Source organism: Vigna unguiculata, chromosome 11 (assembly GCF_037176805.1).
Source record: "Vigna unguiculata cultivar grain cowpea cultivar isolate G323 ecotype 2 chromosome 11, ASM3717680v1, whole genome shotgun sequence".
Lineage (NCBI taxonomy): Eukaryota > Viridiplantae > Streptophyta > Magnoliopsida > Fabales > Fabaceae > Vigna > Vigna unguiculata.
In genome coordinates, this window is record NC_140802.1 from 46,081,273 (window position 1) to 46,105,510 (window position 24,238).

At 31.2% G+C, this 24,238-nt stretch overlaps 4 protein-coding genes across 4 annotated transcripts; 3 read left to right on the top strand and 1 right to left on the bottom strand.

Annotated features, from left to right (window-relative positions):
* Window positions 1-1,206: 1,206 nt before the first annotated feature.
* On the top strand, window positions 1,207-3,843 carry LOC114168313 (cyclin-B1-2-like). Its single transcript, XM_028053077.2, has 4 exons — window positions 1,207-1,450; window positions 1,712-1,812; window positions 2,199-2,296; window positions 3,547-3,843. Exons 1-4 carry the CDS (start codon window positions 1,316-1,318, stop codon window positions 3,645-3,647), a joined length of 435 nt encoding a protein of 144 aa, XP_027908878.1. The 5' UTR covers window positions 1,207-1,315; the 3' UTR covers window positions 3,648-3,843.
* A 2,221-nt stretch (window positions 3,844-6,064) lies between these two features.
* On the top strand, window positions 6,065-9,001 carry LOC114168704 (transmembrane protein, putative (DUF1218)). Its single transcript, XM_028053612.2, has 3 exons — window positions 6,065-6,297; window positions 6,918-7,120; window positions 8,430-9,001. Exons 1-3 carry the CDS (start codon window positions 6,202-6,204, stop codon window positions 8,752-8,754), a joined length of 624 nt encoding a protein of 207 aa, XP_027909413.1. The 5' UTR covers window positions 6,065-6,201; the 3' UTR covers window positions 8,755-9,001.
* Window positions 9,002-9,732: 731 nt separating this feature from the next.
* LOC114168308 (scramblase-like protein) lies at window positions 9,733-15,095 on the bottom strand. The gene is made up of 11 exons (XM_028053070.2): window positions 14,581-15,095; window positions 14,110-14,196; window positions 13,879-13,920; window positions 13,726-13,770; window positions 12,535-12,600; window positions 12,383-12,439; window positions 12,236-12,297; window positions 11,090-11,210; window positions 10,400-10,477; window positions 10,211-10,317; window positions 9,733-10,098 (listed from the first exon to the last, which is right to left on the bottom strand). Exons 1-11 carry the CDS (start codon window positions 14,974-14,976, stop codon window positions 10,068-10,070), a joined length of 1,092 nt encoding a protein of 363 aa, XP_027908871.1. The 5' UTR covers window positions 14,977-15,095; the 3' UTR covers window positions 9,733-10,067.
* A 4,576-nt stretch (window positions 15,096-19,671) lies between these two features.
* Window positions 19,672-23,479, top strand: LOC114169784 (Tudor/PWWP/MBT superfamily protein). The gene is made up of 4 exons (XM_028055089.2): window positions 19,672-20,040; window positions 20,176-20,726; window positions 20,876-21,160; window positions 21,974-23,479. Exons 1-4 carry the CDS (start codon window positions 19,880-19,882, stop codon window positions 23,200-23,202), a joined length of 2,226 nt encoding a protein of 741 aa, XP_027910890.1. The 5' UTR covers window positions 19,672-19,879; the 3' UTR covers window positions 23,203-23,479.
* The last annotated feature ends 759 nt before the right edge of the window (window positions 23,480-24,238 follow it).

A 24,238-nucleotide genomic window follows, 5' to 3' on the forward strand; every position in this document is an offset into this window, starting at 1 on the left:
TCAAAATAAATCTTGATCATCTGATTAGCAAGCGAAAATGATGAAATTGGCCAAATTGAGAAAGTAAACTGAACCAACAGCACATATGTGTGAGGTCTTTGATGCCGGAGATGGAGGAAAAGGTGCGAGGGCGTGTGCGAATGTCGATGATGTAGGGTTTCTGAACCCTCGGAATTAGGAAATGAGTTCCTCGCCTACAGTTTCGTCGAGAATACCTCGGAAAAGGTCGAAAAGGACGGCACGCCGGCGCCGTCGACGGTATATAGAGAGCATGCCGTGTTGATTCATCAAAGAGAAGACGCTTTTGCTGCTTTCCATTTCCGGTGAGAGGTTTTGAACCTTCATTAGCTTCGATGGCTCTTTTAATGGAGTTCAGGTTATTCTTTTGCCTTAGAGAAGATAGTAATATTTTCATATATATATATATATATATATATATATATATATATATATATATATATATATATATATATATATGGAAAACTTGGTTAATTTACACAAAAGGTTAATTTCTTTCTATATTACTTATCTTGGTCCGTTTTTAAAATAATTATAGATAAAAGTTAAGTTTTACTTCATTTTATTTTGGAGTCGTCAGTATTATCGAGACTTGTAATATTAAAGTCAAATTTAATATTTGATAAAAAAATTAACTTTAATATTTTAAAAATAAAAAGATAATGATAAATAGTATGAAATAGCCGAAAAAAAATAAAAATCTGAAAAGAAAGTACCTATTTTGTTATATTGATGAAATCATAATTCTTCATTTTATATGTATTTATTAAGTATTTTATTTTTCTTTATATCTTTCTTTCTAAACATATGTTAAGCATTTGATTATTATTTTTAGTGTACACAAGTCTTTTTTCATAAAATAAAAGGAATGAAGATATATATTAATTAATATGTAATTACAGATTTAAATAATTAATAAAATATTTATATTCATTAAAAAAAATCAGTGAAAGTTTACATAAAAAATCTGTAATTTTAGTATTACAGTAAAATGTATACAGGATTATTTTTTTAGTTTTTTCTATTTTAATTATTTTATTGCATGCTGATAAAATATGTCAGATATAAATAATTTAAAATCCGAAAAACAAAAATATAGAATGGGAATAACAATTTTAGCCTCAATTTGTTTTTTTTTTTAAATTAAGAAATTTTAAATTTATAGGTCTAACTTGCGAAATACTCCAGTTTTTGGCAAATAAGAAATCCCTTTGTATAAAAGCGGTTCCTTCGCTCAGTGGCTTCTTCATTCTTTTCTTGGTGAAGAAAGAGAACACAAAGATCGAAGAAAACGAACATGGAAGACGCATCTGCATCAAAGTACATCCCGCACCAGATCGGAGGGCTCCAAAACGATTCGTTTCGATTCGGACTCGATGGAGTCAAAAGCGACATTGTTGGTTCTCACCCTCTCCAATCGTCTCTCCAATCCGTAATTTCTCTAAACCCTATTTACCTCTCTTCATTGCAATTGCTCCTTTTGATCTTTCTCCGTTTTCCTCAATTTCACTTTAGAACCGCTTCTTCCAATTCCACCTGCTACCTATTTCCCCTTTTTAATTAGGGTTTCATTTCGGAACAAAAAACGCTTAGCTGAAAATAGTCTAAATGTTTATCGGTTCGAGCAGATTCGCGTGTTTGGTTTGTCGGTACTCTATTCAGTGTTCGTTTTTGTTGTGGTTGTTATTTTCAGACAAGGAGGATGGAAGAAGCGATGAAGAGACAATGTAAAGTTAACTTGTATGGAACTGCTTTTCCACTGAAGGAGGAGCTTGACAGGCAAATACTGTCTAGGTACCAGCATTTGGATTCGATTACTCTATTGCATATTTTAGTATAGTTCCATGAAGTGTTTCAAAATTCAAAGCGTTTCAGTGATAATTTGACATGAGGCCTTGTTTTTGTCGGTTGTTGCTAGTTAATGCATGCCTTGATTTTCAGGCACAGATCATATTGTATACTAAAATTTGTGTCTTTATGAATATGAAAAGAGCTAAGAACATGTGAATGAGATTTTGATTAGTGATTAATTAACATCACCTTACCATTTTGATAGTGCATATGGTTGGTTAGGTGGGCAGAAGTTTGACTCGTGATAGATCTTATGTTTGGGATAAAAAAATCTTTTTATTTATGGAAAAATGCATTTGAATTTGATCGAGTGCCAATGTTCCTTGTAGGTTCCAGCGGCCTCCTGGACCAATTCCATCTTCAATGCTGGGTTTGGAGACTGTTACAGGAAGCATTGATCACTTCGGTTTTGAGGATTGTCTAAATGGTAATACGCTTTGTCTTTGTTTTTCGTGTTTGTTAGCCTGCTTTGAATCATTTGATTTCAGCTTAAGCTGTTGTTCCTGTATGATGTATTGAAATTGAAATTATGGTTCATTATCACAAAATCTTATAATTGTTATTCCTGAGAGTTGTGATTTTTGTGCTCCATTTTTCTGAATTAAAAGGAAATATTATAATTATGCTTTATTAGTACTTGACATGAACTCCACTACAGGGCAAATCTGGAATTTTTTTTCCTATGTTTTTTATTGTTTCTCTGATTATGTAAATTTCGGGATATCTTGGAACTTTTCTTTTTGATAAGAATCGTACGAACTTATGCTCCTAACCTTGAAACAATATTTTCAATTGTTTTGGAACTATGTTATGTTTGCAGAAATAACTGAAATACAATTCTTTTGGTGTTATATGCAATTACATACCTTTTTGTTTTGAGATGATTGTAGTCTTTGAGATAGTTGTAACAAAGCTTTTGTTAGGATAATGAATACATGTAAGTTCCTTTTGTTTTGAGATGGTTATAAAGGATGTAAAGAGAAGTCTATATTAAAATCTTCAAAGCGGATTCAGTTATCTTGAGAATCTGCGTTCTTATTTAGACTTTTTTCTTTATCAGATGACCTTAAATCAGAGACTTTGAACCCTTAATTACGGATCAAGGATGTCAAATATATTTAACTACTTAATGCTGTTGAAATTTGCATTGAGCTTACAATTGGGTTAAATATGTTCTTCATCCCAAAATATTTTCCAAATTTATGTTTCATCCTTAAACTGAACTAATATTTATTTTGTCTTTGTACTTTACAAAATTTATGTAAACCCTAAACTAAACTAAGACCTATTTTCGAAAGTCATGGAAAACATCATTTTCAGAAAACGTTGATGAAACAGATATATAGTTTAGCTAGGAACAAAACGCAAGTTTTTCAAATAGTTTGGGGATGAGAATCATATTAAACCTTATTAAGATTTGACGAGCATTATAATTTAAATGCAACACTGGAAGATAAATGCATGGTATGTATGAACTAAGCTTAATATTTTAAGCCACGTTATTTGTAATGACCATAGAAGACAGCTTCCAATGAATCGATGCTATGATTGTGAATTTAGTATTTAAGAAATGCAATCTTAGCTGTTGCTGTTGCTGTTTTTTTGATTCATTAGGATATGACGTATTGTTGTTGTACTTACTTGTGTGTCTCTCATTGTCATTGGTATCATTTGCAGACCCCCGTGACTCTGAGACTTTCAGGCCATCCGACATGCATCATGGGATGGAAGTTCGCCTTGGTCTATCCAAGGGACCAGTGTACCCAAGTATTATATAATTAAATTTGACTTTTCTTTTATGGTAAAATCTTCTTGTTATTCATTAAGATGGAAGTGTCCAAGGAACCTACATATGCAATCATGGATTTATGTTTTCCTTTCCGTTGGATGCTAGAAATGTTATGGTCTATATTAAACACACCATGTCTTTCAGAGTAAATGCAGAATTTATGCCTGAGGCGTTTGAGTTGAGTATCCTTGTCTCGGATAATTATTTGATTCCCATGCGAAGGGAGTCAATTTAGAATGCTTGGAATTAAGAGAAAGACGTGTCAAAATAGTTATGTTTTTATATAAGTAAGATAGATATTATTTATGCAAAATAGAGAGGTTTGCTAGAAAAATTGGTATCTATAGATTTTTATCTTTTTGGGCTCGCAAGCTTGTTGTTATGAATACATGTTATTCGTTGGAAAATTTGGGTTGAAAGCGAAGGGAACGTAGACCTGCCAAATTGACTCTATCCTGTATGGGCTAGGACGAAAGGAAGTTCCCATGGGCCAAATGTTCATAAAAGCTTTTACTTAGCGCATGGGCTCATGTTTTTTAACTAATTTTTTTAAATGATAATTCAAAATAACGACTATTAAAAAAAAATGTACACATGAAAGCAAATTTAATTTTGCTCCCAATTTTTAATTTCATAAATATATATAATTTAATGTGAATTATTAATATTAGGAAAAATCTACTTCTACAAGAAATGAAAATTTTTATAAACTCATGTAAAATTATAATGTTAGGTTAATATTATAATGAAGAAGTGCAGTTAATCATAATCTCACATATTTTATGTTTAAATAGCAATATGTCATATTTAGCTTATTAAATATTTATTTGTTATTTATGGTAAAATATATCTTAATATATTTAGTGCATTTTACTTAAATAAATTTATCATGCTTATAATATGGAAATTGCAAAAGCTTTCCTATTGTGAACAATGAATAATATAAAACTCCATCAGAAGTTAATATTAAAATTTACATATATTAGGTACAGATAATAAATATTAATCAAAATAGAATATTTTCTTTATATATATATATATATATACACTAGCCGTTATTGTGCCGGTATGCATTTTTTAAATATGCGTATATATAAAGAATAACTATTCATAAATAAAGAAGAAGAGAAGAAGCACGGATTTTATAAAAAATTTGTAAAAGTAACAGTCAATTTTTAAAAATTTAATAAATTATTATATTTAAAGGGTAAAATCGATATTTTAAAAAATGGACACAAAAAGGAGAATTCCCTTTATATATTGTTATATATATATATATTCTATTTTTGAAGTTCCGACACCATTTTATTTTTAAAAAGTGTCTAAGAAATAAAATAGTTTAAATTATACTCTAAGTGATCCAAGACTATTACAATATTATAATATCAAATATGTTAAAATAATATGCTTAGGGTCATTAACTATAATAAAGTTGAACTTTAAAAGTAAACGATATTACAGATAATTGACTTTAACCATTTTATCTTACCGGACTTAAAAGTTGAAACATTAGTGGTCTAAATCACTTAAGAATTGAGATTAACAATATTTTAAATACACATTCTATCACAATCTTTTAAATACACCTTCTATAGCAATCTTTTAAATACACCTTCTTTACTCTTTTAAACTATTTTTAAAGATAAAATTTTTGGTATAGCTTTAAACTCTAAACGAACAATTCTGATTAATTCTAAATTATATCTCAGATTAAAATAAAAAATTATTTAGAATAAAAAATATGCATAAATATTTAATATACAAGGTTACAATTAAAATATATAACTAAACAAGTACGAGAATAATTTATAAATAACAATCATTTAAGATTTACCTTTTAAGATTACCTTCTAAAATTGTTTTTATTCAAAAAGATGATTGAAGTCTGAGTGAAGGAGACGACTATAATTTTTTTTTTCCGTGATATATTAAAGAAACAGATGAATCTCTTAAACAAAATAAAACAAAAAAAGAAAAATAAACTTTTGTAGGCACCGAAAGAAACAAACAATCAACGGACTTATAACATAACCAATTTTTTTATGTGAATTACTAAATATTGGGACTTTTTAAACCTTTGATCGATTTCTTTGGTTTTTATTTTTGTGAACAACCATGGAGTATCAACTTTTTTTTGCATTGCTACTTCGTAACTAAACATAATTTTTGTTTTAACTAATTAAAATCTATTAAAAATAGTTAGCCAACTTAGTTAATTTTCCTAAAAATTAATACTTTTCCCCCAAAAATTTCTCTAGAAAAATCGAAACTAATTATCTCACCCTCTCCGTTGAATCACTTTCATCTAACATTCTTCTATAAATCTTAAGATTTCAATAAATAATAAATATAAAATTATTTTGGCAAATCTTATTTTAATTCGAGGATATTTAGTTTTGGAGTTTCGTGGTCTTCTGAATTTGTCGCCTCCTTCACGCTTCTTGTCCTCTTCCATTGATCGCTGCTTACCAACTTTTCTTTTTCTCTTAACATTATTTTCTGAAAGAGACACTTTCACTCTCTCTGTCAAACACCTTCCATTAATGGAGAGAAAAGCTTTGATAGTGTGCTGCGTTGTTGGCTTTCTGGGACTGTTGGCGGCTGCAACTAGCTTCGCTGCTGAAGCGACAAGGATTAAGGTTTCTGTCTTTCGTTCATGTCTTTTTTTTCTCGAATACCCATCAACGAAAGTCTCAATCTTTTGTGTTATTTCTAGTTCAATGTCTGTTGGGTCTAATGCTTGTGCTTGCCACTGTTATAAGGGTATGCTTTTGATGGGTTATTATGAGTCTATGCAAAATCTTCAATTTTTCGCATGTTTAAGTGTTTATGATCGGCCGTTTCCAAATTGCACTTTTTATTCTCCTTTGTTGCTCTCTTTATCTTGAAGATTTTGCTTTACCATTGTTAATTCATTTGTGTTCTTAAATTTTTCCCCTTTACTTGTTGTGTATGGTGATTAATCCATTATCCTTTTCTTTCTACGAATTTTGAAACGGATACATGAATTTAATTTAGATACATGCAAGGGGTTTTGTTTTGCTGTGAATCCTTGGAGGGGAGAGAAAGGAAAGGGGACGATAATGTCGTTCATGTAAACTCTTATGTTGACAGGTTTTGAGTAAATAATGCACTAGTTCAGTATTCAAGGAACGTGCATTCCTCTTTTTTTTATTATTTTGGTTAAGTTTTTTGGCTGTGTTTGTATACACTATAAGCAAAAGTTGATATAATGATTATTGTTGTGTAACTTCTGCAGGCTTCTCAAGTTCATTTTGTTTCTATCAACCAGTGCACGTATCCTCGAAGTCCTGCACTGGCTCTGGGTTTAATTGCGGCTCTGGCTCTTATGGTATCTCAGATAATCATAAATGTTGCAACTGGGTGTGTTTGTTGCAGAAGAAGTTCCCAAATCCCAGATTCTAACTGGAAGGTGGCACTGGCTTGCTTTGTTTTATCATGGTAATTTTCGCTCTGTACTTTTTATTTGTCATATCATGTTGAGAATTTAAGTTGGATTGGAAGTTCCACATCGAGTAAAAATGAGTAAAATGAGTAAGACGAGCAATCAAAAAAATGATTTATAAACCTATTGTCTTAAACTTCTTAAACTTCTTTGTTGAAGGTAATGTCTTGATCTTTTATATAGACTTGTTTACTTGTCATTGGTGCCAAATCTCTTCTGTTTCTCCCCTACAAAAAAAACCTAACATGTCATACTTCTATTTGGCTGTGTTGGGAATAATCCAAGTGTAAGTCAAAGTCCCACATCATTTAAAAAAGATAATCTTAAACACTATATAAGACAAAAGACTCGTGACTCCATTGTCTTAAGATTTTTGGTTAAAAGTTGTTTGTCCTTTTTTTCCTTGAGACAAACACAAGAAGAGAATCAAATCCAAAAAACCAGACCATTAGAACCTCTAGGCTTAAGTACCATATGAAGTAGTTCATCTCTAACATGGTGGAGCTTAAAAATTGTTGTTAGTGGTTTTTTTTCTGGTGCTGTCATTCCTCTAAAGAGGATCTGGCTTTAAATAAAGCAGTGCTGATTCTACAGCAGTGAAGATGGATTTGGATAAGTCATTTTTAGGGTAGTATATTTAAGGTAAACTGTGGAGTATTGGGATTAGTGTTTCATTTTTTAAAGGAATCTTCCCATTCTTATGCATGATTGTTTATATTCCTTCATGCTTAGACATTTGTGATTTTATTTACAATGTACACACATAAGGAACTGATAGCAAAGATTCTTGAATGAGAAGCAATTTGAACTATCACGATTACACTGGTAAATTTTGAGGTACATGATTTTTTTTTTTCGCTATAAATGCTTATGCTTTTGGTTGTGGAAACAAAGTAGTATTCGCATTATTAGTCTCTTTCTTTTAAACTGTGTGCATTTTTCTGATTTTGTTTAGTAATCATGAACACAAATACAACATTCTCCACCAGAAATTTCTTTTGTTTTTTCTTGAGTTTATAATATGTTGCTCTGGTTTGTTTAACTGATCACTGAAGAAACAAAAATGAAGCTTTTTCTGTTGTACAAGTATATTGGTTTTGTGTTTGGAACAACATTAACTTGTGTCTGATGCATAGAGTACTTATGTATCACATACTTAAGTATTTATGCATCTACTAAACCCTAAACCGTAAACCCTAAAACATTAAATCCTAAACCCTAAGAGTACTTATGCTAGGTTTATTTTATCTAAAATTAGGAGAAAAATCACATGCTTCTATAACTGAAATACTTTTATTGAAACAGGTTTACATTTGTGATTGGTTTTCTGCTGTTACTTACTGGTGCTGCACTGAATGATCAACGTGGTGAAGAGAGTGTGTACTTCGGTTACTACTACTGCTATGTGGTGAAACCTGGAGTGTTTGCAGGGGGTGCAATTTTATCTCTTGCAAGTGCTGCATTTGGAATTGTGTATTACATTTCCCTAACTGAGAAAAAGAATGGTATCCAATACCCATACCCTAACCAAGGGGTCATAGCCATGGCACAACCACAGATCCCATCTCAGACTAATCAAGATCCAGTCTTTGTGCATGAAGACACCTATGTTAGAAGACAGTTCACATGATTGGTGCATTCATGTGTGGAAGCTCCTTCTACTGCTTTAACTAAAACCCTTGTTCTAATATTTAGGGTTTGTATGTGCATATGCATCACTTTTGAGAGGGAAATTGTGCTTTTGGCTGTGTTTATAATTGGATTTGTTAGAACTCTTTAGTAGGTGATGCATTTGGAGTAGCTTTGGATATCATGCTTAAAGATACATTTATATAACCTAAAACATAACGTAAAGATACATTTGAAGGGCGTTAGAATCTTTTTCTTTTATTGTGAGTATCAGTTAGTAATTATAGGGGTGCAGGAAGCAATAACCTCTTTTGAGATCTTCATGTTTATTTTGGACTTCCGGCCCATATTATCAAAATTTCAAATTGATGATTATTATTACCAAAAAAATTGACGATAATGAGTGCTATATCTACTGCATATTGAGCTTCTAACTATGACAAATACCACAACAATGAATATGATCCAGAAATTACCAATTTTAGATAACGTTTTAATGTGAAATAGCAAAAACAACATTTCTTGAACCATACGAATTTCAAACATTCATTATTTAAGCGTTAATGAGTCAACTTCCTTATCTCTAATTCTTTTAACTAATTCTGGAGATTGTGAAAGATGTTAGTTACCCAAGAAATATTTGTTATGGCTTCATATTCACAAAGTAGATTCAGTTCTAAAGATTTCGAAACTACAAGTTTATCTGTACTAAATATCGTAAATATAAGCATAATAGTTTCATATGACTTTCAATAAAATTTAAAAAACGAAGTAAATAATGGTTTCACAGAATCAATGTCAGAAAATAGCAGTTGGAGATAAAGTGAGAGAACTGATATCGCCTGTTACCAGTGATGCATTGTTTTTCAATTGGTAACAACATTTTGAGTTTTTGCCTATACCAGTTGTGCATTTAACATGTAACAAAAGTTCTTCAATGGATAACTCTAAAACTCAATTTACTAGCTTTAACACATGATTTGCCAGAAAATGCAGTGGCTCAATCAACTAGTTTATCTCATTGGTAAATTAACCACTTGGTCAACATTCAAATTAATTCAAAAATCAAATGTCCCGTAGCTGTTTCAATTTTCACAGGGACCAAAATGAAATTAACAATGAGTACAGGGATTAAAACTACATCTTAATATACCTTTACCCCACTGAAAAACCAGCTCGAGTATAGAAACAGGGTCAACGTTGGTATTATAGCATACAACACCTTCAATTTTAAAAACTAGTTGGTTGGAAGAGAATGGCTTCAGAGATATGCTGGCAGTAGATAACCAGATTTTACTGTCTGTCAAATCAATTTTACTCTTCGGCAACAAGGAAGGGTAGTCCCCTAACATCCCAAATTAAAAAAAAAAAATTAAAAAAATCAATACCATTTACAGTTTTCTCAAAACTTTATTTACACAATATACAGTGATGTTAAAACAATCCAAACAGCTTACCAGCCTCCGTGTCTTGAGAAGTAGTCGTTATCTAATGATATAGCAAGAGCTACAGTTACAGCTCTCTCTGCAAGGGTCAGTGTGCGACTGACTTCAAGGTCTTCAATCTTCAGAGAGAACATCATATCAATTAGTTAAGAGTAGAGAAAGGTAAGGTTTCTAGAGAAAAAAGGTGTAGGGAGACTTTACTGCATTAGCAAGGCCAATCTTAGAGCTGGGATCAGAACTCCCAAATCGAATCACATACTGACCAGCATCAGTCAAAATCTGCACATTTCAGTCAACGTATAATTCAGGTTTGAAATCCAACACAACACCTATAATATCTGAAGAACTGAACATGAAATTCTTCAGTTAGATGACTCCACAATAACAGTTAAAAAGTTGATATTAGATATAGGCATAAAGTTAAATCCTTTGCACTTGAAAAAGAGGAAGCAAGAAACAAGGCAAGGATTTATGGTACACAGGTCAATAAAGGGCAGTTCATCTGGTTAAAAGCTGGAGGGAGAACCCATAATTATAGTATAGATATATAAATATATAGTAGATGATTCTATCTTTTCAACTTTCAATTGAAACTTGAAAAAACTGTGCTTAATAACATTAATTGTCACTTACCAGGTGGCATATAGATAACTTTAGCAATGTGGTTGATTATGATGAATATCAAATTAAGATTTAATTTGTAGAACAAAACCAATGGAAATCGCAATCTAACCATAGATATTTTCAAAAGGAAAGTTTTACTTGGAATGTTTAAAAGACAAGTAAGACAAGTAATGGTAAAAGATAAAAATAGCAGTCAATGATTAGCATGTTTAACAAAGGTAAGCTAAATTTTTTTAACAAAGCAATAGGTTAATGCCAAAAACCAACCTCAAAGCCAAAACCCCTCCAATCACGGTCTATTTGAGCAAGCACCTCACCATTAATATCTTTCAGTGTGAATGTCCAATTCCATAAGCCAGGATTCTCTACCACAGCAAATTGCTTATTCCTGCAAATTTTATTATTAGACTCACATTTTGTACAAAAGACGAATGCTATGAAATTTTAAACTCGAGCCTCTGAATAAAGGTGAATTCAAAGAAAACCAATCAAATAGGTCAGCAGCATATGTGAATTTTTTTTTTTGAATAAAAGTAGCCAATAAAATTTTATTCTCAGATAGAGCATCATCATTGATGAACACAGCAAACACAACAATAAAACTGCAGAAAATCAAACTTGTATCAAGGAGAATCCAAGAATATGTAGCCAAAGACAAAATAATAATAATGATCTGATGGTGCACTAACAAATGGTAAATAAAAACCGAAAAGAAAGACTTTTAGATGAGGAACAAGGGCAAACAAACAAGATCTAAAATAAAATGCTATAATGTTTTCCCTTGCTTCATTAGAAGATGCATGGAAAATGCAGCCATACAACCAGTGAACTCTAAGCATTAGCACCCCAGGCTTAAAGTTTCCTAACTATTTGGAAAGGCTAGAAAGCTGTGTCAGAGAACTGAACTATATATTGAGATGGTCGATCATATGGATACACAATGGCATCATAGATTATTACCATTGCATCTCTTCTAGAACAGAATCAACTTCTATAAACTTCCTATCAAGTTATATACAGATTCCTTTTATTCGGAGGGAGGGTGGTAATCCAATCCAGCCGGAGAGCTATGTTCACCAAACATTTATTTCTTCCATTATTAATTCTAGTATTTCCACTGTTTCCAACTCAATTCCTATTATGGCCACTGGTAAAATGAAATCCATTTTCCTCCTTCCTAAACTTAAAAAGACAGCGAAAATGACCAATTATTTGGAAATATATTAGGGAAAGATAACATGCTAATTGACTTTCATAAAATGAAATTACAGATAGATAACAGATAATTGTTACTGCAAATTTTGTCATCCAATGGGCATATGAAAGAAATATTCAGATGCAAAAAGAGATGTAAAGACATTATGATTTTGATAATTAATTATAACAAGTAAAAGAATAGTATCTTTATATTACCCCAGGTACAAATCATAGATTCTCCTCCAGAGATGCCATCGCCTGTGAACTACTCCAACTTCCTGAAGAGAGAACTTAACACAATTAACAACCAAAGTCATGAAAAACAACTTACTCATATAAAACAATGTACTACATTTGGCATACCTGACCATCAACTTCTGCATAAATTGAGCTTGTTATCCACCAAAAGGGTCTTCGAACCTAACCATGATAGTTGTTTGATTTATTTCACTAAGGTGAAAAAAAAAATTCATGTGCATAAAACAAAACCAACATTAGAAATATATGTTCCTTACCCTAAAGAGCTCAGTACCCAAGCCGTCAGTTATGTGTGCAACAAAAGGTCGCCTTAGACGAAGCAACTGCAACAAGAAGGTTGAAATGGAATGAAAAAAAAATCATAATACATACATGAAAAGCACACACAAATCAAACCAAGACACATCGCATAACTTGCAAATGCATCCATTGAACTACTCCTTCCAGAACCCAACCAATGCACAAAGTGCCCAAATATGAACCCCAACACAACTTTAGAAATATCTCCCTCTTTGGACAAACAAAGAACTTACTAATGGACACCAAGTTGATCACCCTCATGTAAAAGTTAGCAAATAAGATGACCCTTTCATAATCCAAAACTAGACTAGTCATGTTAACAGAAGGATGTTTTCATTCCACATATTGTAAGACATGATTCTAATCATTCATGTTACAATTTAGAGTAAGTGTTAATAGGAATGTGTTGTAATACGATATTTGGTGAACTAATATTCAAACAAGGTATGTTTTTGCTCGTATGTCTGCTAATACTACTTGAACTTATTATTTGTTAAATCTGATTTGGGAAATGAAGATTTGAATGAAAGATATAGGCTGGGAGGTGGATTTGCCAAATGTCATCAAGACAGATTTTGCGTTGCCCGTTTCCTTTTGGAATTTTTTGAAATATGAATTGTATTTCTGAACCATATAAGGGACAACAATTAAGGTTTTAAGGACTTGACTGAACAACTTCTCAGGAGATGTGGCGAAAAATTTATATCCATGCTAATGTAATTTTTTATTGATGATTTTCAGACTATATATATCACCCTCTATTTGGAGGTATTGGTATTTCTAATTTCTTTTGTTAGTCTACGAGTATGGAATGATATAGAAATGAATAATAGAACAAAAGCAACTTTATCTAAAAAATACATCTAAGTTTGGTTGATAGATTGCAGTATCCACAAAACTATAGCAACGAAAGCCTAATCACATTAGCTAGATGAGGTTGGCTACATGGATGACATGATGTCATTGGAATCAGTTAAAAACCAAACTCTTCAGTGATGTTATTGACCATGAGATCCCTTTTACCACAAAATGATTTATAACAACAAAAATATATAATTACGACTTTATTTCCATGTGGATGATACTTGAAACATGTTCTAGAATAAAACAATCAAAGGAGGTTAAGTTCAAATGATTGAAATGACTACCTGTCTGATAACAACATTGCTCTGTTCACGAATATAACCTACGGGCTGCATCATAGCAACCAATAAGGTCAACCATCATTGCTACAAGCTACGTAAGAAAAATACATAAAGATGGTATAACTTGATGAAAATGAGATAATAATTGTCACTGACCGACTGAGGATAGCACGCATCTACAATCGCATAACGATTTTCCTTCAATCAAACCAAAAAAAAAAATCACAAAATTAGACTTCAAGAGTAATAGTCAAGAAAGATAGAACAATTACAGTAAAGTCACACAGCCTCAACATACAAAGTATCCATTACACATAATGTGAAATGGACTTTTTAAGAAGTTGCTTAAAGGAACCAAGCTTCGGATTCTAGAATAAAGATGATCACCTGTTCAAAGCCCATTACAAGATTTGCCCACTCGATATCTCTGGTAATCAGCAAATTGGACCTGGCAAGCAGTGGTGCTACCTTGGCCTAATAAAAAAGGGGCAAGTAGAACACGTCCATATCAAAGTTGACAAAAAGGATCTAAAAGTAGGACCATTTGTTTGTGATTTTCTTAAGGGAACAAAATTAGTAAACAGGAATGTGCCTAAACTAAATTCCAAAACAATAAAAAACAAAAAACACAAAAACTCATTAGTTTCAAAATTTTAAGAAAAAACACCCTTACTTGTATCTACACGACAGCAGTGACAATCATGATATAGGTCAACTCTAGTAATTGCAGGAAGTACAAGCATGATTATCAAGATTCAAACTCACTTATCTGACATAAGAACGCAACATTGCTTAACAGGATATATGATAACATGAATTAACAAAAAAAAAAAGTGCAAACTAGGGACAGGAAAAGACCTCTAAGGGAGACAGTGGTTCGAAGAATTCAGAGACGGATTGACTGATAGGTGGTTGCTTCAAACCGGGCCGTCGTTTACCTCTTCCGACGACACCAGATGAAGCAGAAAACCAGCGCGGGTCACCGCCATAACCTCCACAGGATTTAACTAATTTCCTCCCTCTGGGATTTGCCATTTTTCTATCATCAATCCAAAGATTTGCGAGGAACTCCCTCGTCAATCGATGAAGATCCACTTCGTTTCCACCGTCAATGGCGCTTCCGAATGGCCGAGCCAGGGTAAAGGGATTGCGATTGTGTTTGGCCGCAACGGTGGCAACGTTTCCATGAAATCGAACAGAGGAATTTGCAATGTTTGATAGCCACTTCCAACCCTCCCTGGGCCAATTCTTCATCTTCAGTTTACAATCTCCAAAATTGAAGCACCAAGTAGTGATGCTGAAAGAGAAAATGGCGGAAACAGTGATCAATATTCACAGCTCTTAACACGTAGAATTTTTCAATATCGCAATCTCAATTTCGATTCTGTGCGACTTTAATAATATACTCATAATACTAATTTTCAAATTTTAAAATGGGTTAATCATAGTTTTCCTTTCTTAACTTTTACCGAAAATTATAATTAAACTTTTTACAAAATTTTAGACTTGTTTAAACCTGTATCTTCGTTAGTGGATGAATTTGGTTTTTTCAATAAATTTTTTTTGACATTTTAAATATATTTATCTACTAATATTAAAATAATAATGTGTCAAATAAATAATTCTAATAATATTTTTTTAAAATATTAAATAAATTTAACAACATAAAATTTGATTAAAAAAATTAAATTTTTATATTTTTGTATTTAAAAAACTAAATTAATTTAAACTTTTAAAAAGGAATAATTTTAAATTTTAATAAAAGTTAAAAATAAAAACATATTTAATCCTTTTAAAATATATTAAAAATAATTTTTAAAAATCCAATAAGAAAATATGAAGAAAAGAAAGAGAGGGAAAAAATGAAAATAGAAAATGAGAATGAGAAAGAAAAGAGAAACATAAAGGACCGATACTTGTCAATGTTTTATATGTTACGTCAAAATAAAGTTAATCCCACGAGCCTGTATACATGATTTTTTAGCGACCGAAAAGTATGAGATAAACAAAATTAAAATCATATCGTAATTTAGGGATATACTTGTTCTTAACTTAAGTGAATTTTAAAATTCATTTATTTTAAAAAGTTTAATTAATTTTAAAATATGTGAATTTAATTTTTTTAATTAAATTTAATTAAATTTATTTAATATTTTAAGCGTGTTTTATAATAATATTTAATTTAATATTAAAATAAAAATATGTCAAATAATATAAATAATTCAAATATAAACCTGAAATACATATAAAATATTAAATAAATTTAATAAAATCTGATTAAATAAATTAAATACAGAATATTTCGAAAAATAAATATAAAATTGATTAAAAACTTTAAAATGAACTAATTTTAAAATTTATTAAAAAAATTAAGAAAAAAAATATACTTAACCTTATAATTTAAGATCAAAATATAGTTAATCTTATTTAACATTAGTTTAGTTTGTTCATATTTAATCACGGATTTTTTTAAAATATGATTAATTCACGTGCATTCGATTAACATTTCATTCCATGCCATGGTGATTTATTATGAATGGTTTACTGTGAACGTGCATGATGATGACTTGTGTTAGGAAAAAAAAATCATTCAGGAGTAATTTCGAATAAATAAATAAATAATAATTTAATTGAATAAAAACATAAATTATTTTTAGTCTCTCAATTTTATCTCACTCTTTTTTTGACCATTGCATGTCATTTTAAAATACAAACAAAAGTGTAATCATTTGTTTCTTATAGCAGTCTATATTATCCCATTATGACCATCCATGTGATCAAATTTTTCTTTGTAGATTCTGACATTTTTAATTTAATTTTGAACGATTTTCAATGTAAAGAAAACACCTCTCAATTTATATTTTATGGTTAGATAGACTATTGAAAACATATTTAGTTAAAATTTAAGTCTATGAAATAGTTATTTTTAATTCAATTTTTATTATTTTTTTAGTTTATTGAGTATTTAAAATTTTGTATATTTTTCAATTGAGTTTGTCTGTTTCTTATTTACTCGTTTTTATATATTATAAAAAAATAAGATTATGTGATTAATATAAAATATATTTAATTAGTATTTTAGTTTTAATAATTATGGAGTTTATTTCCTTTGTTTATTTAATTTTTTGTCTCTTCGTTTTATTTAAAACAATCTAATGCAACATTGTTTGAAAAATAAGCAATGACTTATTTTCTCGTCTATTCAATCCCTTTTGAAAAGCATTTGTCAAGTCCCTGTAATGCATAAATATGATACATGTATCGAATATGACATGTATCTGATACGTCGATATGCTAATTTTAAAAATAATATGGCATGACACGCGATATATGCATAATGAAAATATAGAAATTATTTTTAAAACATGATAAATATATGATTATTCTTGTGTGAATCCAAATCAAAATAAATTGTATTAAATGTTTTCAACATAAAAAATTATAAATTATTGTCATCATAATAGCATTATTGATTTATATATTACATACTTCATTGATAAATATCGATAAGTATCATAAAGTATCAGATACAAATACATGTCAAACACATATACGTGACACAAATCGAAGTTTGGCGCATCATTGCCAAGTTCTTTTGGCACTTGACTCCTTGTAACAAGCTAATTCAAGTACCAATTTGTTTGTTAGCTAGCTACACTACTTTATGGTGTGACTCCGAATCGGTTCCACATTGTCCTTTTTAGATTTGTAAGAGCTAGAAGAAATGAATAAGAATACAAACAAATATGAAGGGTAAACAACTTTTAAAAGATGAATAAATGGGAAAGGAAAAAATTATTGCAAAAGGGTGGTGGAGAAGAATGGAAAAAAAAGGGGAATGGGTGGATGATAAAAATGAGGAAAATGGTGGAAGGGAGGAAGAAAGAAAAAAAAAAGAGATTAACACGTGGTAATTTTTCAATTTCTTAACGCCAATTTAAGAGATGACACATTACTAAATATTTTAAAATAAAAATTTAATATTGAATTAAAGATGACAAAATATTAAGTTTAACTATGCACTTGGTCTCCATTTTTCTATAAAAATTTCAAATTGATCATTGTATTTTTATTTGTCTCAATTAATTTTTTATTTTTTTAAATGTGATATAATATACTCATTTCCATTAGGACTCTACTAATGACATTAAATAAGTGTTATATGTCCATTCATGTCACATGGATGTGTGATGTGATATTGTCATCCTAAGTGTTGTTTTATTTTCAATTTGGATTTTGTCTCCGTTTTTTTTATTTAATCTCATCCCAATTTATTTTCTTTAAAAAATTATTAATTTTTTTTCTTTTCCAAATTAGGACCAAATTATTTTTTATATAAATAATACTTTTATTAAAATTTACATTTTTATTAAATATTTTTAACAGGATTAAGTTTATTTAGTTTTGTATTTTATATTAAACGTTATTTAAAATTACTTTTAAACTAAAAATTTATTTTTTAAACTGTTTTAAAATTTTATATTTTAATTTATAAATTTGTTATTTTTATATCAACTAGAATATTTATATAGAAATTATTGATTTTTACACATTTAAAAAATATACATTTAATATTTTTGAAATTATTTAATAAAAATATTTGTATAATATTTATATAAAAATGAAATAAAAATATAATGAACAAATTGAGATTAAAACAATCACACTTCATGTCACATGTTATTGTAAGTGTTACTATCACTATTATTATCATGTAACAGGATGTTCACTTTAAAAATTTTATATAATTAAAAAAATCACAAATTAACATGACGGGTATTTAAGATTGTAAGTACAAAATTAACAAAAAAAAAGACTAAATTATATGAGAAGTAAAAATATAATTGAAATAAATAAAAATGCAATTGTCAATTTAAGGTTTTTTAAGAGATAAAAGACATAATTAGAAAAAAATTAAAAAATGACTTGGAATCAACTCTAAAATTAAAATACCAAGTGTATAAAATAATGGTGTACTTAATATAACAAATAAATAACGTTCATTATTAGAAAAATATTTAAACAACATAAATTCAATTAAAATTTATATTAATTTTAAATATTTAAAAATACGACTTACTTAAAAATATTTAAATTTATATAGCCTATTTAAACTTTAAAAAATGTAAATATATATTTTTGTAATTGTTTTTACTTTGTATTTCACACGCATAACATCTACAAATGGCACAAAATCAAACACATACATTGATATTTAACATAAAAAAAGTCAGTAAGTTCTTCAAACCTTAATTATTATTAAACACATTTTTTTCATTAATTTTAAACTTATTTTCGCGTCTCAGAAATTAAAATTAAAATGCATCTTAATCTACAATCTAAAAGTTGTCTTCTTCATTCCCTCCAATGACATTTTTGTTTTTTTTTTCTTTTTCATTCATTGGCTCCACAAAATAGCCTTTAACTTTTCCATAAAAGTTCTAGCAACATTTTCTTCATACATCATTTGCTGTTAAATTTTTTTACAGCTTATTATTTTTTGTTAATTAAAGTTATTAAAAGCTATAAAAAAAAAACCGTGACCCTTATTTAATGAACATTAGCTATGATATCATAATAATCAAACCTTATTTAATTGTTATTAATACATTAATCGAATAAGAAAGATAAATTTATGTTACGCGTAATAATAAATCACCGCATGGTTTTGTTTTTATACTATTTTAAAGAAAGTATTTAATGAAAGAGCAGATACATTTAATACTCATAGGTCAAAAGCATTTAATGCCTTCTTTATAAAAATTAGCATAATCAATTATTTTTTTCTTAATTTGTAATTAGTATTAATTAACTTGAAATAAATAAATATAGAAAATTAAAAGGACACGGAATTTCAGACTTTAAAATGCATAAATAATAAAGGCTTGTTAAGAGTCGCGAATTACCCAAACCAAACGTATACGAAGAGCAAAATACAAAGAAAGTGTGTATGTATAATAGTAGGTTATTTTAGTATAGCGGAAAAAAAATACAAGGGATTGGAAGAAAAGGACGAATAAAATTGAAGCTCCAAAAAAATGAAATTTCCCCAAATCTGAATGGGAACATTTGCCCTAACCCATTTTCCTCTATTCGGATCCTCCAGTCACGACGACGGTTCCCGGATCCTGCGCTCATCGGTTGGCCGGGGAAGCGGATGATGGATTGCGGCGTTGGATCCATCGTGTGGGTGCGTCGGAGGAACGGGTCGTGGTGGCCGGGTCAAATCCTCGGGCCCGACGACCTCTCCGCTTCTCACCTCACCTCACCCCGATCCGGAACCCCCGTCAAGCTCCTCGGCAGAGAAGATGCCAGCGTGTAAGTTTTCTTCACCGATTCCGAATTCGCGACTGTGTTAGCTACCACTGGAAAGTTTCTTGCTTTTCTTTGTGTGCAATGCATCCATCTGTTAGCATTCTTTGTCAGTGTATGCTGATTTTTCTGTGTTTTTAGGGATTGGTACAATTTGGAGAAATCCAAGCGTGTTAAGGCATTCCGGTGTGGTGAGTTTGATGATTGTATTGAAAAGGCCGAATCTGCTCAGGGGGGGCCGCTGAAGAAGAGAGAGAAGTATGCGCGCCGAGAAGACGCCATTCTTCATGCTCTTGAGCTTGAGAAACAGATTTTGAAGAAGCAAGGGAGATCAGGTGGTAGACCTTCAAATGCTTTTAAAAAGGGTGTGGTTGCATCGCCACCGGAAACACTGGGAAATGACAATGAAAACCATGCAAGTTCTTTTATGTATTGTGAAAGTGAGTCTGCCGGAGGTTTCTTTCCTCCTGAGATGGCCAAGGATGGGAATCAACTGCGCGGGGAAGTGGATTATTCTGAAACAACACCTCGGATGAGAGACTTGCAGGATTTTGGGCTCAGAATTGCCCCTGCAAAAAAGAAGCTTCCATCTTTTGTTGAACCTAACATGTATCAGAAACGTACGGTTGATGATGGTGCTCGGGCTCTTGCAAGCGGTGGTATACGCGCTGGCAGTAACCTCCACATCAATGGTAATATTCTCTAGAAAAAAAAAGGGTAGATGAGAGATTGAGTTGGAGTGATCAATATTTTTAAGAAGAAGCATACGAGGCACTTTTTTTTTATTGTGGAAATTCACCAGATGTTGAATATTTTAACCTGACTGTGGTTCTGTTTCTAGGGGCTGGGCAAATAGGAGCTTCACGAGCAAAGAGGAGCAGATGTGTGTATTTTCCGACCGAGTCCAGTGATTCTCTTGATTACAGAGAGACTCTACCCCGTGTTGAGATTTCACCTTCCCAACGCAGAAGGGAGTTTCCTTATCATGGCTCTATGGTTGGAGAGACTGAATATACTTTTATGGATGAGGTTGAATCTGATTCTTCAGAAACAGCCTGTTCTGATTCTGATTCTGATTCTTCGGAGACAGAACCAGACTTGGATGAAGAGATGACAATATTTTCAGGTTAAATTTCTGCCATTCTCGTACTATCCTTGTCTTAGCAGTATGATCTATTTGTCACACCCTGAGAAAACAACTACATAAAAAAATTGGCACATCCATTCTTTCAGTATCTTTAATTTAGTGTTTTCACCTCTCTTACATTAATAATGTTCCATGATTTCTTGCACAGAACATAGTTGTTAGTTATTCTTATGGCATGATTGTATATGGATATTGAAATGAATAATGTACAAGTCCTTGTCTCAGCCTCTGATGTAGTTGTTCTTCCTTTCTACATTCCTGTATTATTCCATATTTGGTTTACTAATTTGCAAATCCAACTAGTGATTCTATCATAGGAAATGGCTTAGAATTAGCTGAGTCAAGATGACAAACCACATCTTCCTATGATCTGCCTTCCTGCATTCTCATTTCATCTTTTCTAATGTTGGCCTATTATTTGTTACCAATATAAAAACTTGTGAACCCTATTCCTACGTTTGATTAGTCAATCTGCTAAAGAATTTTATCATCGGATTCTAAGATCTCCCACAATGTTAAGAAACTCTTGTACCTTTTGCTGCACCTGTGCACGTAAGAAAGATAGTCACAATGAATAAAGATGTGCTTTGTGAACATGCCATTTTGCTAAGGCTTATCATTGAAGTATTTAGAGAGGGATTTAGAAAAAATTGTTGTATCATGTATATTTTAATTTTGACTGGTTTTTTGTAATGTAAATTTGGAGTCACTTCCAACTTGTGTTTGACTCTGTTTTAGCTTTCTTTCACATCATCCTTCATGGCTTTACTCAGGATGTTCCTATAACTGCAGAAACTGGTCATGATGCTGAAGAACATGAAAGCACTAGCAGCGAGGAGCTTGATGAATTAGCAAATTCCAGTGACATGCCTCACCTTTATCCTCGTGACTTAATAACAAATAATGAAGCTGTGTCTAAATGGCAACTAAAAGGGAAAAGAAATAATCGGAATCTTGTAAAGAGGTCTGTTGGTGCTTCTGATGGAAAATGTAATATGTATGGAGCAGGAGCAGATGTTGAAGGAAAGAGTAGTCATTTAAGGCACAATATAAACAGTCCAAGTTTGCACCGCTACAAATTTGATTTTGGTGATAACTTTGATGACGATGATCAAAACTTTGGACTGGAAGATGAATACCCTCAATCTTCTAGATCCATATCAAGAAGTCAAAGTAAAGTTCATCGTGGTGTAGCTTGGAATGATGTGGCCTGGGATGATCATCTACCTTCTAAAAGACATTGGGATGGTAAAGCATATTCTCCATTGTACGCTGACCGTTATCAATTTGGTGGTAGGGTCAGGCCGATGCTAGTTGATGTAGATTTGAAGGTTCAAGCAAGCTATCGTAAAGAGTGTGTACCCTTCATTTCGCTCATGAGTAAATTAGATGGGAGGGCAATAGTGGGGCACCCTATCCAGGTTGAGGCTCTCAGGGATGGCTCATCTGATATTCTGTTTCCGACAATTGATGACTTCAGTAATGATGTGACTGGTATCGAGGGAAGTAGTGTGCTTCCACCGGCATGGAGGACTGCAAGGAGAACTGCAAATTTTCGCATCCCGCGCCCCCATGCGCCATCATCAAATGGTGCTGAAGGTGCGGCTGAGTTCCCCTCTTCAGATCAAGAACAAAGCTTTGAATATAAAAGTGTAAATGCTGGAAGTTCCAGCCACCAGGCTAGCCTTCAAAAGAGAAGTGGCCTTAAAAGTCATCGTTCTTCAGCAGACAAAAAGTCCTTAAAAAAGATGCCAAAGAAATTGAGCTTGTCATCTTGCCAAAAAACTCGAACTCTGTCCTCATTATCTACTGAGCATAATTTTAGTAGAAAGCCATTACATGATAGCAGTAGTTATCAAACAGATAGATTGACTAAACCAGACATTTCTGGGTCCACTACAGTAGCTTGCATACCAGTCCAGTTAGTGTTTAGTAGATTACTCGAGAAGATTAATAGGCCTCCATTGAAAACACCTAGTAATTTGGCTTTGCTGAATACTGGTGTGGATAGAAATTCATAGGTTACATGTACATTGTTATATGGCAACAATAATCTTACAGTTGTAGCACAATATATTAGGCATGTCTTTTTTCCAACATAGGGAAGTCCTATTCAATTTAGTGTCAGCATTTCAAGGATTAATATGCTGTATAGTTTCCCTATTCATCATGTATCTAGTCTAGATAAATAAAAGGTACATGAAATTATTTAGCTGTCTTGTGAGTGTACATTTGCCGGATCTTGGTTTCCTGAGAACTGCAACTAGCTAGTTATTGATTTATTTGTTCCAATATTGATGGGAAGTTCAAACTCCAGTAGAATCTAGTGCATTGGTGGTTAAAATGTTGATGTTTTGTAGCGGAAAAATCTACTAAGTCCAATGTTTTCTGAGAATACACAAACAAATATATGTTACTAACTTCAATGTTATTTATCGCTTGTTTCTAACATAAAATGCTCAATATCTCATGTGGAAATTGTTGCATCTGTTACATAAACATGTACATAGCTGCTTATCGCTGGATCTATTTGTGATTATGACATTTAATAAGTTTGCATTAAACATTTGTTTTGTTGTTTTCTTATGCATTGCGGTATGATAGTGGTAGTGAGTTAGATTACAGACTCAAAGTATTAAACATTGCTAAATAAATATGTAAGTTTCTAATTTGTTTATCACAAAGTGCCAGCATGCTTTCATTCTACTGACATAATAATTAAAATAAGAGAATTATTTATTTTTTAATTTTTGTGAAAAAGTTGATATTTCATGTTAAAATTTAATCCTTTTGTAACTTGATGCTTTGATTAACTTTTATATATATAATCACGTTGGGGGGTAAGTAAACAATTATTCAAAATAGAGAGAAGTAATAGTTTTCAAGGAGGAAAAAGTAAAATTCTAAATAACATTTGAAACAGTGAAATATTAATGCCAATGTTGTATCTATATGGGAAAAGTGCCATGGCTATTTAACATAAATTTAAATAAAATTTGTCTTTCTGAAACATAAACAAGGAATAAAGTTTAAATGAAATAAAATTAATATTTTTTT

What these genes read in the sequence shown, in the direction of transcription:
- LOC114168308 (XM_028053070.2), bottom strand. Translation starts at nt 14,976, where the DNA reads ATGAAGAATTGGCCCAGGGAGGGTTGGAAGTGGCTATCAAACATTGCA. An exon ending in TTGTAATGGGCTTTGAACAG is followed by an intron (nt 13,921 to 14,109) that starts GTGATCATCTTT and finishes GTTTGATTGAAG; the next exon opens with GAAAATCGTTATGCGATTGT. An exon ending in GGAGGGGTTTTGGCTTTGAG is followed by an intron (nt 10,478 to 11,089) that starts GTTGGTTTTTGG and finishes TGAAATGTGCAG; the next exon opens with ATTTTGACTGATGCTGGTCA.
- LOC114168313 (XM_028053077.2), top strand. Translation starts at nt 1,316, where the DNA reads ATGGAAGACGCATCTGCATCAAAGTACATCCCGCACCAGATCGGAGGG. An exon ending in TCCAATCGTCTCTCCAATCC is followed by an intron (nt 1,451 to 1,711) that starts GTAATTTCTCTA and finishes TGTTATTTTCAG; the next exon opens with ACAAGGAGGATGGAAGAAGC. An exon ending in TTTTGAGGATTGTCTAAATG is followed by an intron (nt 2,297 to 3,546) that starts GTAATACGCTTT and finishes TATCATTTGCAG; the next exon opens with ACCCCCGTGACTCTGAGACT.
- LOC114169784 (XM_028055089.2), top strand. Translation starts at nt 19,880, where the DNA reads ATGATGGATTGCGGCGTTGGATCCATCGTGTGGGTGCGTCGGAGGAAC. An exon ending in GGCAGAGAAGATGCCAGCGT is followed by an intron (nt 20,041 to 20,175) that starts GTAAGTTTTCTT and finishes CTGTGTTTTTAG; the next exon opens with GGATTGGTACAATTTGGAGA. An exon ending in CAGTAACCTCCACATCAATG is followed by an intron (nt 20,727 to 20,875) that starts GTAATATTCTCT and finishes TTCTGTTTCTAG; the next exon opens with GGGCTGGGCAAATAGGAGCT.
- LOC114168704 (XM_028053612.2), top strand. Translation starts at nt 6,202, where the DNA reads ATGGAGAGAAAAGCTTTGATAGTGTGCTGCGTTGTTGGCTTTCTGGGA. An exon ending in CTGAAGCGACAAGGATTAAG is followed by an intron (nt 6,298 to 6,917) that starts GTTTCTGTCTTT and finishes TAACTTCTGCAG; the next exon opens with GCTTCTCAAGTTCATTTTGT. An exon ending in GCTTGCTTTGTTTTATCATG is followed by an intron (nt 7,121 to 8,429) that starts GTAATTTTCGCT and finishes TTATTGAAACAG; the next exon opens with GTTTACATTTGTGATTGGTT.